The sequence below is a fragment of the Tubulanus polymorphus genome, chromosome 1 (assembly GCF_964204645.1).
Source record: "Tubulanus polymorphus chromosome 1, tnTubPoly1.2, whole genome shotgun sequence".
In the NCBI taxonomy this organism is placed as follows: domain Eukaryota; kingdom Metazoa; phylum Nemertea; class Palaeonemertea; order Tubulaniformes; family Tubulanidae; genus Tubulanus; species Tubulanus polymorphus.
In genome coordinates, this window is record NC_134025.1 from 9368226 (window position 1) to 9381158 (window position 12933).

Here is a 12933-nt window from a genome sequence, read left to right on the forward strand (position 1 = left end):
TCGATCTGTTGATGTTGTTCATAATGAAGGGAATAAACAACCGAAATTGTTAATGAGTAAAAACCCAGTTAATGTCAGTCTACCCAAACTGAAATTGTACCTCACATGCGTATCAAAGACAAAGCTCTTTTCACTTTGCTCATTCGCTGTTGCTAATGGTACTAAAGATAAAATAAAACAAACAAATATTACTTATGAAATATGATTTATGAAATTTTATTATTTATAATCAGCACAAAAAATCATTTGAATCATGGACAAATACAAATAAAATCCTTAAATTATAAAGGGGTACGTATTCGGTTACACTTGTATCATATAAATCCGATTGCATTATAATTAAAATTAAAAAAAAAACTACTTACGTTGAAAAATAGCATATGGCTTAAAAAGACTTTCATACAATCTTAAGTAAATTTAGAATAGTTAAGATATTTACATTGATTTTCATTGCATAACGAATACATATTTCAATTAGAACATGTTGTTTTTAATAGGATTCAGTTTAAATAAATGCATTTCCAGTTGTCTATATGTGGCAGTACATATTGAAACATTTAGCACCGATTTATAATAAAACAATAGCCCATGCGTACATTAATTTCTAATATCTATTTACATATTTTATCTAAAAAAGAAAATCTTATGATCTTTTGAAAATGTGATCGAAGTAGTGCAATACATTCTAATTACATGATGAGACTGAAGCGACTATGGAGAGTATGTTGATGATAGTTTATGATAGTTGGCCAGCAGCGTGACACGAAGCACAGCAGAATTTCGAGAAGTATTCATTATAGTTGCACAGTTTAGCACGAACGATAAGAGCACAGTTGGCGAATCTAGGCATATCCGTGCAGTCATCGGGCAATGCTGATTCTGAAATGAGAACATGATTATCTGGAGTTAAATCTTGTTTCATTTAATCAATTGTGGTAGCAATGGGAACCTTATATCACCAACCACCAATTACCAATATAACATTCTGCTTAAGATAGCTTTAGATATATCAAAAATATGAAACCCATATGAAACAAATATGAAACTAGATACTATGGGTAAGATTTGCTTACTTACATATTCTTATTTATCTACTTATTAACTTACATACTTATTGATTTATTTACTTATAAATTCATCAACGTATAACTGAGCTTGCTTTTCTGGATTAACAATTAAGTTTGCCAGTACTTACTATCTTTCTCAACTTGAAATGAAGTGACAGTTTCGAGCGTCTCCAAGCTGTTCGACACTTTGCAAGTGTAATCACCAGCATCGTCTTCTGTGACGTTGTAGAGATTGATAACACCTCGAGACGACTGAACCAGAGTTGTCACGTCTCCTTCGCTATTCATCCTATACCAGGTTATCTCCGGAACCGGATAACCAGTCACGTTACAGGTCAACGTAACTTCGGAACCTTCGACGTACGAGGTATTGTGGACACCGATGAATGCATGAAGCGGAGCTGAAATACAGATAGTATTGAGTATCGCATAAGAATCGATATCGCTTTAACATACGAAAATAACAAATGACTCGCATACCTGAAACTGTTAGTGAAACTAATTGTCTCTGCACTTCGCCAACTCCGTTATAAGCTTCACATATGTATTCACCTTCATCGTCGACTTCTACGCTTTGTATCTTAAGAGAGTTATTCGCTAATTTGTAAACCCGCTCTCCCCATTTACCAGAGACTGTCTGATAGTTGTGTAACCATCGTATTTGTGGTCGTGGAACGCCACTAGCCGGGCAATCTAATACGACTCTATTACGCGGTGCGGCTGATAGTGTCAACTGCATTTCACCGATCTTTGTGGGTACTGTGACAAAAGACAGAAAACAGGAAATTTCGTAATGTTTACAGCTCCAAAAGGAATAAGCAGCGATACTATACTAATCTATGAAAACCTAGGTCAAGTTTACATTAAGCAAATTATTTCAGTCTTAATGTACGTACCTTGAACGATGAGTCCGATGTTCTTCGTATCAGGTTTACCCACACCATTAGCCGCCCTGCATGTGTAGAATCCTGCGTCCGATGTGCTTACTTCAGATATTTGCAGAGATCCACCTTTCAGTTTCTTGTAATAACTACCTGTCATCATTACTATCGGAATACTGAAATAAAGAAATCGAAAATTAAAGTGATCAGAAACCCGAAACCCGACTTCTAAAATTATTATAAGATTCTACTTACCCGTCTTTGTACCAAGTGATCATAGGTCTCGGGGCTCCAATCGCCTGACATGGTAATACTACCACTTGATTCATTACTGTTAGGATACTTTTTTCTGTCTCTGATATGATAGTAGGGGCTTTTTCTGGGGAAAGGTTGAAAATAAAAGAAAGACGTTTTTAGTCCTATGGATTGAGTAAGTTGATGAGTAATCATCAGTCTTTCTTAGATACCTGGACAGCCACGTAGATTATATCCGCTAGCAGCAGTTTTTCCATCCAAACAACATCCATAGATTGACCTCTTACAGATCTCTTGTTCTTCCACTTGCCGGGTGAGATTCTCTGTTTGAAATATAGCAAAAAATTGATTCAGTTATTAGCTTTTAGAAAATATATTTCATTTACTTCAGAACCTGAAAATACTTACTTATCATGAGAGAAGGCATGCAAACATTTCCACATCCATTCGAACAACATTTTCCATCTCCAGCGCATTCTGCATCGCTCAAACACAGCAAAGCACACATACCCACATTATCAGCTTCTAATGGAGGACATTTTCCTGGTTTTACCTCTGAAAAGGAATTTACAGTCATAAGTTAAACTATCCGCTTTTAACTTACAGAACATGGTACAGAACACACAAAATACAGAACTTAAACCTAAAGAATATTCCAAAATTCTTCACATATTACGATGGTACATGTAGTTGACTAATTTTCAAAGTGGCGCCAGCATAAATTTTGTAATAACCATCATACAGCAACTTACTCAATCTACAAACAGCCTTCGGAGCAGGACATGGTTCCTTAAGACATTGATATATTTCTACAGCACATTGTTCGTTGTGGTGACAGACTACAGTGGAACATGGGTCATGACATCTGCAAGTGTTACATCCTTCTTCCTGTACATAGCCATATGGACAAAGCATATTGCACTCAAGAGTAGGACACGGTGCTGAAAAACAGTGTCATAGAAAATTTCATCCAGTAAGTTGAAGTCAACTTAAACTTGGAAAATCTTAGTTCTTAGCAAAACAAATATATTATCCAATCTATACCTGTAGTTGATATACCATTTTTGGGGATAGACCGAGATTGGCATGACTTGCGACATTCTCTTTCTGACATAAATCTGTTCTTGTTTCCATGGCAGCCTCCAAACATGAACTGTTTACAAATACCAGACCTCGCATCGAAGTACCACCTCGGAATATATTTGTGACACGGACCAATTGCTTTCGGAAGTTGGCAAACATCTACCGCAAAATGAAAGGTTTTTGTCAGAAATTTTACAAAAATATTCTACAAGTGAAGGTAAATTCGTGATAAAATTACCTGTTATATGCTGGCTAGCGCATGAAGTTCGACATTCTTTGTAAGTTTTAAATTGGTTTCCATTGCCATTACATCCAGTATAGTTGAATTCCTCACAAATTCCTGACATGTAATTAAAGTACCACCTCGGCAATGATTCTCCACAGGTACCAGCTGACATGGGTAGATGACAAATGTCTGTAAAATGAAATTTCAAGGAATGCCTTAGAAAATCTAGTAGGATTGACCAAATCATTTCAACGCTGTGAAATTTACCTTGAATAACAGGAACAAGACTATCGTCTGCTAAGCAAGCGACTGAACATTCAGCTTCCGTTTGGAAACGATTTTCATTTCCCGGGCAGCCACCATAGAAGAACTTCTTGCAGCTTTTTGTTGAGTGATCATGGTACCATCTGATAAGTAAGGCTTTGCATGGGCCAGGATCTTTCGGTAGGTGACAAATTTCAGCCACTAAAGGCGAAACAAAGATTATGAATGGTTACAGAATACAGGTATCAGAATAATGTTTTAAAAGTAAAAAGTGTGTTTACTCACATTTTTTTTTTCGTTCCACACATATTTGTTTACATTCATCAACTGTGTCGAAGATATTGGCATTTCCTTGACAACCGCCATAAGTAAACTGTTTACAAGTCTGGTCCACCCTATCGTAATACCATCGTGCGAGCGTCCCATCGCATGGTCCCGAATCAACCGATTCAGAGCACAAATCAAACGCTGAAATTGATTAATGCACCGGTTTATTTTCATCTAAATCTGTTGATAACCATGTGTTATCAATCGCAGTCTAAATATTCTTACCCAATAGACCAGTTGAGGTTTTGTTATTCGGAATATCTAACGTTGATGTTACCAAGTCTGGTGCTGATGTCGTTGAACTCAAACACTTCTGTTCACATTCCTGCCACGATGAAAATCGGTTCTTGTTGCCACCGCACCCGCTGTACAAGAATCTGCGACAAGTTTTACCGGAATCATCAAAATACCACGCCGGATGGAAGCCATTACATGGGCCTTCATCTCGTCTAAGCGTACATATATCTTGAAAAAAAGAAAATTCATGTAAGTCAATTTGATCAAATATTCATGGCATGTTTCAGGATAATTCATACAACAGTCAACACAAACCTTGAAGAGTAGTAGATACAGCAGGCGGCTCTGGAGTAGTGGGAATGCTCAGTGTGCTGATTTCCACTGTTGGACACATTGTTTTACATTGTTCCTCAGTGAAGAATCTTTAAACAATTACACAATTAGTTACAAATATGAAACAAAACGCTTAAGACTAAAACATAGGCAAACAAATGTCTACCTGTTAGCATTACCACTACAGCCTCCATATTGAAACTGTTTACATCGTCCTTCAATGCGATCAAAATACCATCTTCGAAGTTGCCCGATACATGGACCAGGTTCGACTTTTAACGTACAAATAGCATCTTGAGTGGCTGGAATAGTGCATAGTATGATAATTACCCGGTATTGTTTTTTTAAATTTTATGTTACGTAACATAATTTTCAAACTTTTATGGAAAACGACAGGAAATTTAGACGTATGTACAAACCTGGTTTAGTATTCAAGTCTTCGACTCCACAGCGATGTTTACAATCGGTCTCTGTCTCGAAATTGTTTCCATTTCCGCCACATCCGCCGTACGTGAACTTCACGCATTTACTTTGCGCGTGATCATATAACCAGCGACGAAGGTATGCTCGACACGGACCGGTCTGCTCTGGTAATTTACATACATCTAAAACAATTGAGAAAATCATTGACACAAAATATAAATCAGATTGAGAGAAAAATACTGGAATTGTTACTGGTAGATTTTTTCTTTACCTTTTGATGGTTTACATTCATTTTCACAGATGTCTTTTGAATTGAAATTGTTGTCATTTCCTCCACAGCCTCCGTAATTAAATGGCTGGCATTCCTTGATTTCAGCATTATAAAACCATTGTTTGTACGTCTCCGTACATGGACCTTCTTCCATGGGTAGATCGCAAATGGCTGAAGAAAACATGAGATGTGTTTGCTAGTTTTTCACATTTTGAAATAACATCACTCCTGTAACTCTTACCCGATGTATCATTATCCATTTTCCTTTCTTCTCTACCACATCGATTTTCGCATTCACTCAAAGAGAAGAACTGATTGGCATTACCCTTGCATCCACTGTATGAAAATTCCTCGCACTTACTGCTGATTTGGTCGTAGTACCAACGTTTGAAACTGCCTTTACATGGACCAGAGACTTTTGGTAAAGTGCAAGCATCTAGATGGTGTAGAAATACATTTGGTTTAACACAGATACCGATACGCACAAATACAGATATGCCCTGAATGTTCCTTCTTACCTTGTTGTTTTGGTAGAACGCATCTTTTTTCACAGTCGTCAGAAGCTTCAAAGCGATTATCATTACCATTACATCCACTGTACCTAAACAGTTCACATGAGCCTGTATCCGAATCATAGAAATAACTAGGAATACTGTTCTTGCAATCGCCGATCTTCGGTGGCAAGTGGCAAATATCTAAAACAAGAAAATTATGATTAATCCGTTTAATATAATGATTTGGAATAGACCAAAGGAGCGATATGCTATTCTATAGGAAACTAAGACCTAAGATTTACTTACCAATACCTTCCGGGTGTAGACAACTCGACTGACACTCAAGTTTACCAGGGAACCTGTTGAGATTTCCTTCACATCCACCATACCAAAATCGTGTGCAGTCCCCATAGTACATGTCGTAATACCACATGACTGAGAAATTACGACAAGGACCAGTTTGACTCGGTAATCCGCATATATCTACAGTTGACAATAATTAGATTAGATTCAAGGCCACAATAAAGGCTTTAGCACATAGAGAAAGTCAAAACTCACCTCCTAAAGATGCTACGCCAGGGCATCCTACATAATTGGGTCCATCAGCAGCTTGGTCTAAACCAGGACAGCAACCAAACTCTTGAATTTTACAGTCTCCACCGCAGTCTTTATAATTGGGACCAGCAGCTGCAGTTTGTCCATCCATACAGCAACCAAACTGTGATTTCAAACATGCAGGCTCATTTTCATTGGCACAACCTTCATATTCGTACCCTTGAGCTGGAGTTTCACCATCAAGACAGCATCCATATAGTGAAGTAATGCATGTCTCCATCACTACTACAAATGAACTACAACCTGAAAATATAAATGATTGAAAAATAGACCCATTTACAATCTAATTGTATTTAATCTTGAAAATTTATTGTGCTGACATAAGACTTACCTTCCATTAGAGGACCGAGGGCTGTTGTAAATCCATCATCACAACATCCAAATGCAGTATTGAAGCACTCAGGTTCAGTTATGATCTCTGGCAAACATCCTTCTTGTTCTAACCCAAGAGCTACATCAATGCCATTTGGACAGCAGCCGAACAGTGATTTAGAACAGTCAATTACTGGCATCAGACTGGTGGTATTGCTAGTGGGTATTGGAGTTGTAACGGCATCAGTGACTATCATAGAAGTAAGATTGTCTGCTCCCATAACTGACAAATTAGTAGTAGCAGTCAAATGGATATCAGTTTGATTCAAGGCTGAATCTTCATCAAAGGGCCAAATAGTACTGTTTGTTTGTGCTTCCCACGATGAAGTCTTATTAACTTTTAGCGTATGTGTAAAATTAACTAGCGCAGTTGATTCAATAGTAGTAGTAGTAGTAGTGGTAGTAGTAGTAGTAGTAGTAGTAGTAGTATTGAATTGACTGGAGGTAGAATTTGGTTGACCAATACTGAAATCATTTGTACCATTGTCTGGATCGAAAATAGTTGTTGGTACAATGTTTATAGATACATTCTTCTGAATTTCTGTAGTATTCGCATCACTAACATTAGCAAATATTGAATCCACATTTAGTCTTCTGTTACAGTCAGTTTTATTATCTAATGAACAATTTACTTCTCCTAAACCAAAATTTATATCGAAACCTTCACTGGATGATGTGGGGTTTAGGCTTGTTTCATAATGTTGAGAGATATCGCTGACATTTGTCATTTGAGATGTTTGCTTGGCAGTTGTAACTGGAATACTTTCATTCTGAAAACCTCGGGTTGAATCAGTGAATGTTTCATTTCCAAAACTTAAGAGTGAGGTGTTCATAGCTGGCAAAATACTTTCAGAGACATTGTATAGACTCGATGCGTTCACATCGATAAAAGGTGCGGTCAAATTAAATTCCAACTTAGTCGAATTTTCTCCAAAAGGATCAGATTTGAGAGTAACATTTTCATTTGTTGTTGAATTCTTCAACACCTCATCATTTGTTGCATTCCGAGCCACATTTTCATCAAAGACAGTCAAATTTGGACATCCAAAATGTAACGGCCCCAGAGCTGTTGTATTACCATCCAAACAGCAGCCATACTTAGTGTTGTTACAATCAACTATGAATATTTTTGGAGTAATGGTTGTCTTAATTGCTGCAGTTTGGTTCAAGATATCACTAAAATTGACAGCTTGGTAAATCTCGCCAGTAACATTATATACTTCAAACGTGCCATTTCCAGTTTCAACATTTCGACTTCCATTGCTATCTACAAGTATAGTTCTATTTTCATAATGTTCTGTACATCCATGTCTGTTTGGACCACTCGCCCAAGTAACTCCATCATGGCAACAACCGTAAATCGAATCCGTGCAATTCATTAATTCGGCAGTACTATCACAACCTTCCATGTTAATGCCTGAAGCGAGTGTAAACCCATCCAAACAGCATCCAAATTTGCTATCTTCACAAGACATTAGACCAGATGCCTCTTCACCTTCATCAACCTCAATTATGATCTCACCATCACATCCGGTGCCATTTGGTCCTGAAATAAGCAGAATTTCCCATACATTTCTTTATTCAATGCTTCTAAGACCCTAAGATTTCCAAATAATTTACCTTTAGCTTCTGTAAAGCCATCAGGACAACAACCATATTCAGAACTCATACATATAGCATCACTTTCATCAATTGCTTCATTCTGATTATCAATATGAAAACAAGCATCGTTTAGTTGAGTTGCAGGGGTCGTACCATCTGCACAGCAACCATAGTCTGTATACTGGCAGGGCACTAAGTCTGGGCATCCATGACCATTTAAACCTGAAGGAGTTTGTCCATCTGAACAGCAACCATATTCAGTGTCCTGATACAAGATACAGAAATACATTTCAATACTGTTTACACCTTGGTTTTTGAAGATTTTCAAAGTACTTTCAAGAAAATATCACTTACATTACAGGAATAAGCTGGGCAATTTTGATTAAATGGCCCTTGTGCAAACGTTTTTTCATCCAAGCAGCATCCGTACTCGGATGTGTGGCAAGATGTTTGCAGCTTAGTTTTAATGTCAGGGCAGCCGTAGAAGTCATCTCCGAGAGCAGCTGTTTTCCCATCTAGACAACAACCATGTAGACTATTCATGCATCCTCCAATCATGATCAGATCATCTGAACATTAAAAACAGCATACATTACTAGTCATTATCTAATTGACATTAGCTCATGACATTGGGTGCTCTTGATTCTAACATTCTAAATATGAAAATAAATCTAAAAGATATTTGTCAAATACATTACCTTCATCACAAGCCTGTTCATTGCATGAATGTTTTGAGTACATACGACGGTGAAATTTACATCTACTTCGATGCACAACTTTCGTTTCATGAATACACATAATAGTTCGTGATTGATGGCCTCCTCCACACGATGCTGAACACTAGAATTTAAAACAGATTCCAGAAATCACTAGATCGGAAACTAATCAAAAGGATATGTTCAAGAGTTTAGGAATAGATACCTTGTTCCATGGACCAGCATACCAGCCTGGATCACATGCTGGATTGTCACATTTTTGTTCAATGTTCAATTTTTTGTCTGCTGAACAAGCGCTGTTAGGAAGCCGTATAAATTTCTGACCTTCGATTGATATGCAGACAACATTTCTTAGCTGTACTCCACTACCACATGTAACTGAGCACTAAAACATAGCAGATACAAGAATTAGTTGAATAAATGTTATTAAAAGTGGGAATATGTGTACATAGAAATACTTACCGGGCTCCATTCTGAGGCATACCAAACACCTTTACATTTGCCACTTTCTGGGTTCGTACAGGGACGTGATGTTTCGGGTTTCTGTTGTTTCACGCAACGACTGTCTGGTTGTTGAGATCCTGTTTTACTTATACATATCACTTCTCTCGACTGGACAGCTGAACCACAAGTTCCATAACACTTGCAAAGAAATAATGGTCAATTATCATATGTTATATCTTCATTCAATGACCATGATCGGAATTTGTAAATATACGTACATCTGACCACTCAGTAGCAGCCCATTCAACTCCTTCACATGGCCGCGCTTCACATTTTCTAACCATTTCTGGTTTTATGCTCATATCACAGCTATCGTTTGAAAGTATTCTTAGCGTTGAATTATTGATTACTGGATTGCGACAGACAACAACTCTTGATTGAATACCACTCCCACAAGCAGTATTACACTAGAATGAAAAATGTTGCGACAATAACATATGTTTTTGTCATTTATGCACACATGTTTAGTGGTACATTAGTGGGTACATACCCTTGACCATGGTCCAACATCCCACGCAGGACATAAGACGTTGACGTTGCATTTTTGTTGAAAAATTGGACGTGTTCCCTCAGTCTGTAGACAAATCTGATCTTGAACTGCCATCGCAATGCCAGCACGAACTTGCTCACAGAATATCTTTCGAAACTGATAGCCGCCATTACATGATTCCGAGCATTCTCCCCATGGACTTAAATTCCACCTATGCAAAACATAAAGATGCGCAATCCGGACTCCAAATTCTAAACATAATATAAACTAATTTGCTTACCTAGCAGGACACGGCTGTAAATTACATGTAGAGGTATTTTTTGGGATGAGAAGCGGATTACACAAATGAGATTCAACTTTCACTCCGAGACTCGACCTACAATGAACTGAGCGCTTCACTACACCTAAAAAGATCGATGAAAATTTCTAAGGGTCAATTTTTCTTCTAGAGATCTTAATGCAAAAGATTTATGAAATTTAGAATTCTTACCCTCGCCGCATGAGACACTACATTCAGACCATGGTTCAGCAAGCCAGGTGAAGTTTGTCGTGATATCAGTGTTTTCAGAAACCGGAACGGAATATTCATACTTTATCTCAGCTCCATTACCCTGATAAAGCAACTGCAAGAAAAAAAGTGAATTATTTCATTCTCTTTCATCTCTTGCGAGAAATTCTAATGGGTATATCATTTTTAGATTTTCTTACCATAATGTAAAGAGCTTCCTGAAGTGGACCTTTAGCCGTCAATGTTTGAGAAGACTCAACATTTCGTCGGTACTTAAACCAACTTCCAGCAATTTCTCTGTTGTCCTCTTGGTCAATTCTCCAGTTACCATTCAAAAAGTAGTGCCCCAAACTATTTCGAATCGCTTTGAAATCATAAACATGCATTAGTTAGTGATCTATGAAAATTCGTCCAAGGTACAATCTTATGATATGTAGGCCTACCGAGATAATTTCCAGTAGTGCCAGTATCTTTTTCTTCGATGTAAATTGATGCTGCACCTTTCGGAAGTAACAGAACATCATTGTAACCTAAAATGATGATGAATCCAGAAAACATAATTTCTAGTTATTGAAATTTCATTTCATTTGAACCGATAACAAGAAAATTCTTTCCTACCAATCTTAAAGTTGCTTTTAATAGTTTCAGCTACTGTCCTACAAGTATCGTTTCCTTTTGCGCACTGACCACATTTGTTCTCCTTTACAACAGAACCTAACATCCGATCACACCCAACAGCCTATGATATTCCAAATTGTGATGATTTAGGGATTCGTTTTAAGGAAAACAATTTGCTTTCACTTTAAACACTACTCACTTTGCAGGCACCTTCCACACACACATCGTGACTATCGGGAGAACACTGCGTTCCATCGATAACTCTGTCCGCCAAGCGAGAATAGAAATTCTCTTCTTTTGAGAAGCAGTACAAGGCGCATTGATCTTCAACTGCAAGGTGACAAATCGAAAATCACTGATTTCATTCTGATCTGATATAGTTTATATAAAACAGAGCTAAAGATGTGACTTACCACCATAATATGGGATCCACGTGTAGAATCTTCCGTTAAAAGACACATGATTGTACTGGGTACACTGTAATTCTCTAAAGCTTAGTGTCCCATCTTGACATGGCTAAAAATAATGATTGGAGTGTATAAGTTAAAGAGAATACAGATTTACTGTATTATGAAACTTCTCTAAAATATGATTGACCATCCAGTGTATAACATAGTTCTACCTCAAGATTGCAAGATTTATAAATACGTTTTGGGCCAACACAACCTTGGGCACCCTTTCTGCAATAGAAAAATTGATACAAAAAATCTTAACATCTGATTTTGCTCTTCTCACAAAAAGCTGTGTCGTATAGAATAAGAAAAATGACTGGAACCTCATTCAGTAAAAAACTAGTTTCACAAAGGAAAAGTATAACTCACTCAGTTGTATTGCACATTCTTTGTTGAAATTGCACTCCACCACCACAGGACCTTGTACAAGGACTGATATCACTCCACAGTCCCCAGCCATCATCAATATTGGCAAATATCGTTAAAAAGTTTGGGCACCAAATAACTAGATGTACGATCGTTATTATCATAAAACTGCTAAATTTCACGTGGAGTCCCATTATCGTGATGGTAGAATTCCTGTAAATAGTAGGAGAATTGTGTCATTTCATCAATTTATCAATTTCAAATAACGATTTCATGACATACAATCAAATGTTTTTCTGATCATTTCCTCTCTATCATACCACGATCGGTAAAATATACCCTAACAAATAAAGCATTTGAAAAAAATTCATATACCGAGTACTCATTAACTAGAATGATGAAAACTAAAACAGTAATCCCACTACTTAAAAGAATCCCAAAATAGTTGACACTATTACAAGAAGTACATTCCTTTGGTTTATAAAAATAATTTGGTCTCCATGTCTTCCGGTTGTGGTTAATTTGGTAAACCACCTCGCGAAACAAAACTACAAATCCACAAATGAGTATTTTTGCTCCCTAGAATTGAGCAGACAACGGAATGACAGTTTTCCGAGAAAATCATTCCCATTTTCACCGATTGCCGAGAATTGAAAATCACTGAAACTTAAAAGACGCCAAAATTTCATGTCATAGAAAATAACAAACTCAGATCTCATATTTTTTCAGTATTTGGGGTAAGCAGCTGGCCTTAAATCCTGTTTTCAATCACAACACATAGTGGTGTGTGTAACTGAGGAAGCAGAATGATTTTTATGTTTTTATTACT

The 12933-nt window shown here is 37.2% G+C and overlaps 1 protein-coding gene across 1 annotated transcript; it reads right to left on the bottom strand.

The window, feature by feature from the left end:
• Nucleotides 1-312: 312 nt before the first annotated feature.
• LOC141900917 (papilin-like) lies at nucleotides 313-12242 on the bottom strand. The gene is given in 37 exon segments (XM_074787995.1): nucleotides 313-879; nucleotides 1196-1468; nucleotides 1548-1826; nucleotides 1964-2124; nucleotides 2204-2327; nucleotides 2416-2526; nucleotides 2612-2758; nucleotides 2956-3144; nucleotides 3248-3445; nucleotides 3525-3701; nucleotides 3780-3977; nucleotides 4062-4244; nucleotides 4329-4568; nucleotides 4656-4762; nucleotides 4840-4975; nucleotides 5093-5278; nucleotides 5368-5538; nucleotides 5609-5803; nucleotides 5886-6062; nucleotides 6168-6719; nucleotides 6808-8394; nucleotides 8469-8715; nucleotides 8805-9019; nucleotides 9149-9290; nucleotides 9372-9551; nucleotides 9629-9808; nucleotides 9889-10077; nucleotides 10161-10371; nucleotides 10441-10564; nucleotides 10651-10783; nucleotides 10869-11032; nucleotides 11112-11198; nucleotides 11287-11407; nucleotides 11486-11616; nucleotides 11700-11802; nucleotides 11909-11966; nucleotides 12108-12242. Coding segments are annotated over 37 exon segments (7836 nt in total). The 5' UTR covers nucleotides 12125-12242; the 3' UTR covers nucleotides 313-736.
• Nucleotides 12243-12933: the final 691 nt, after the last annotated feature.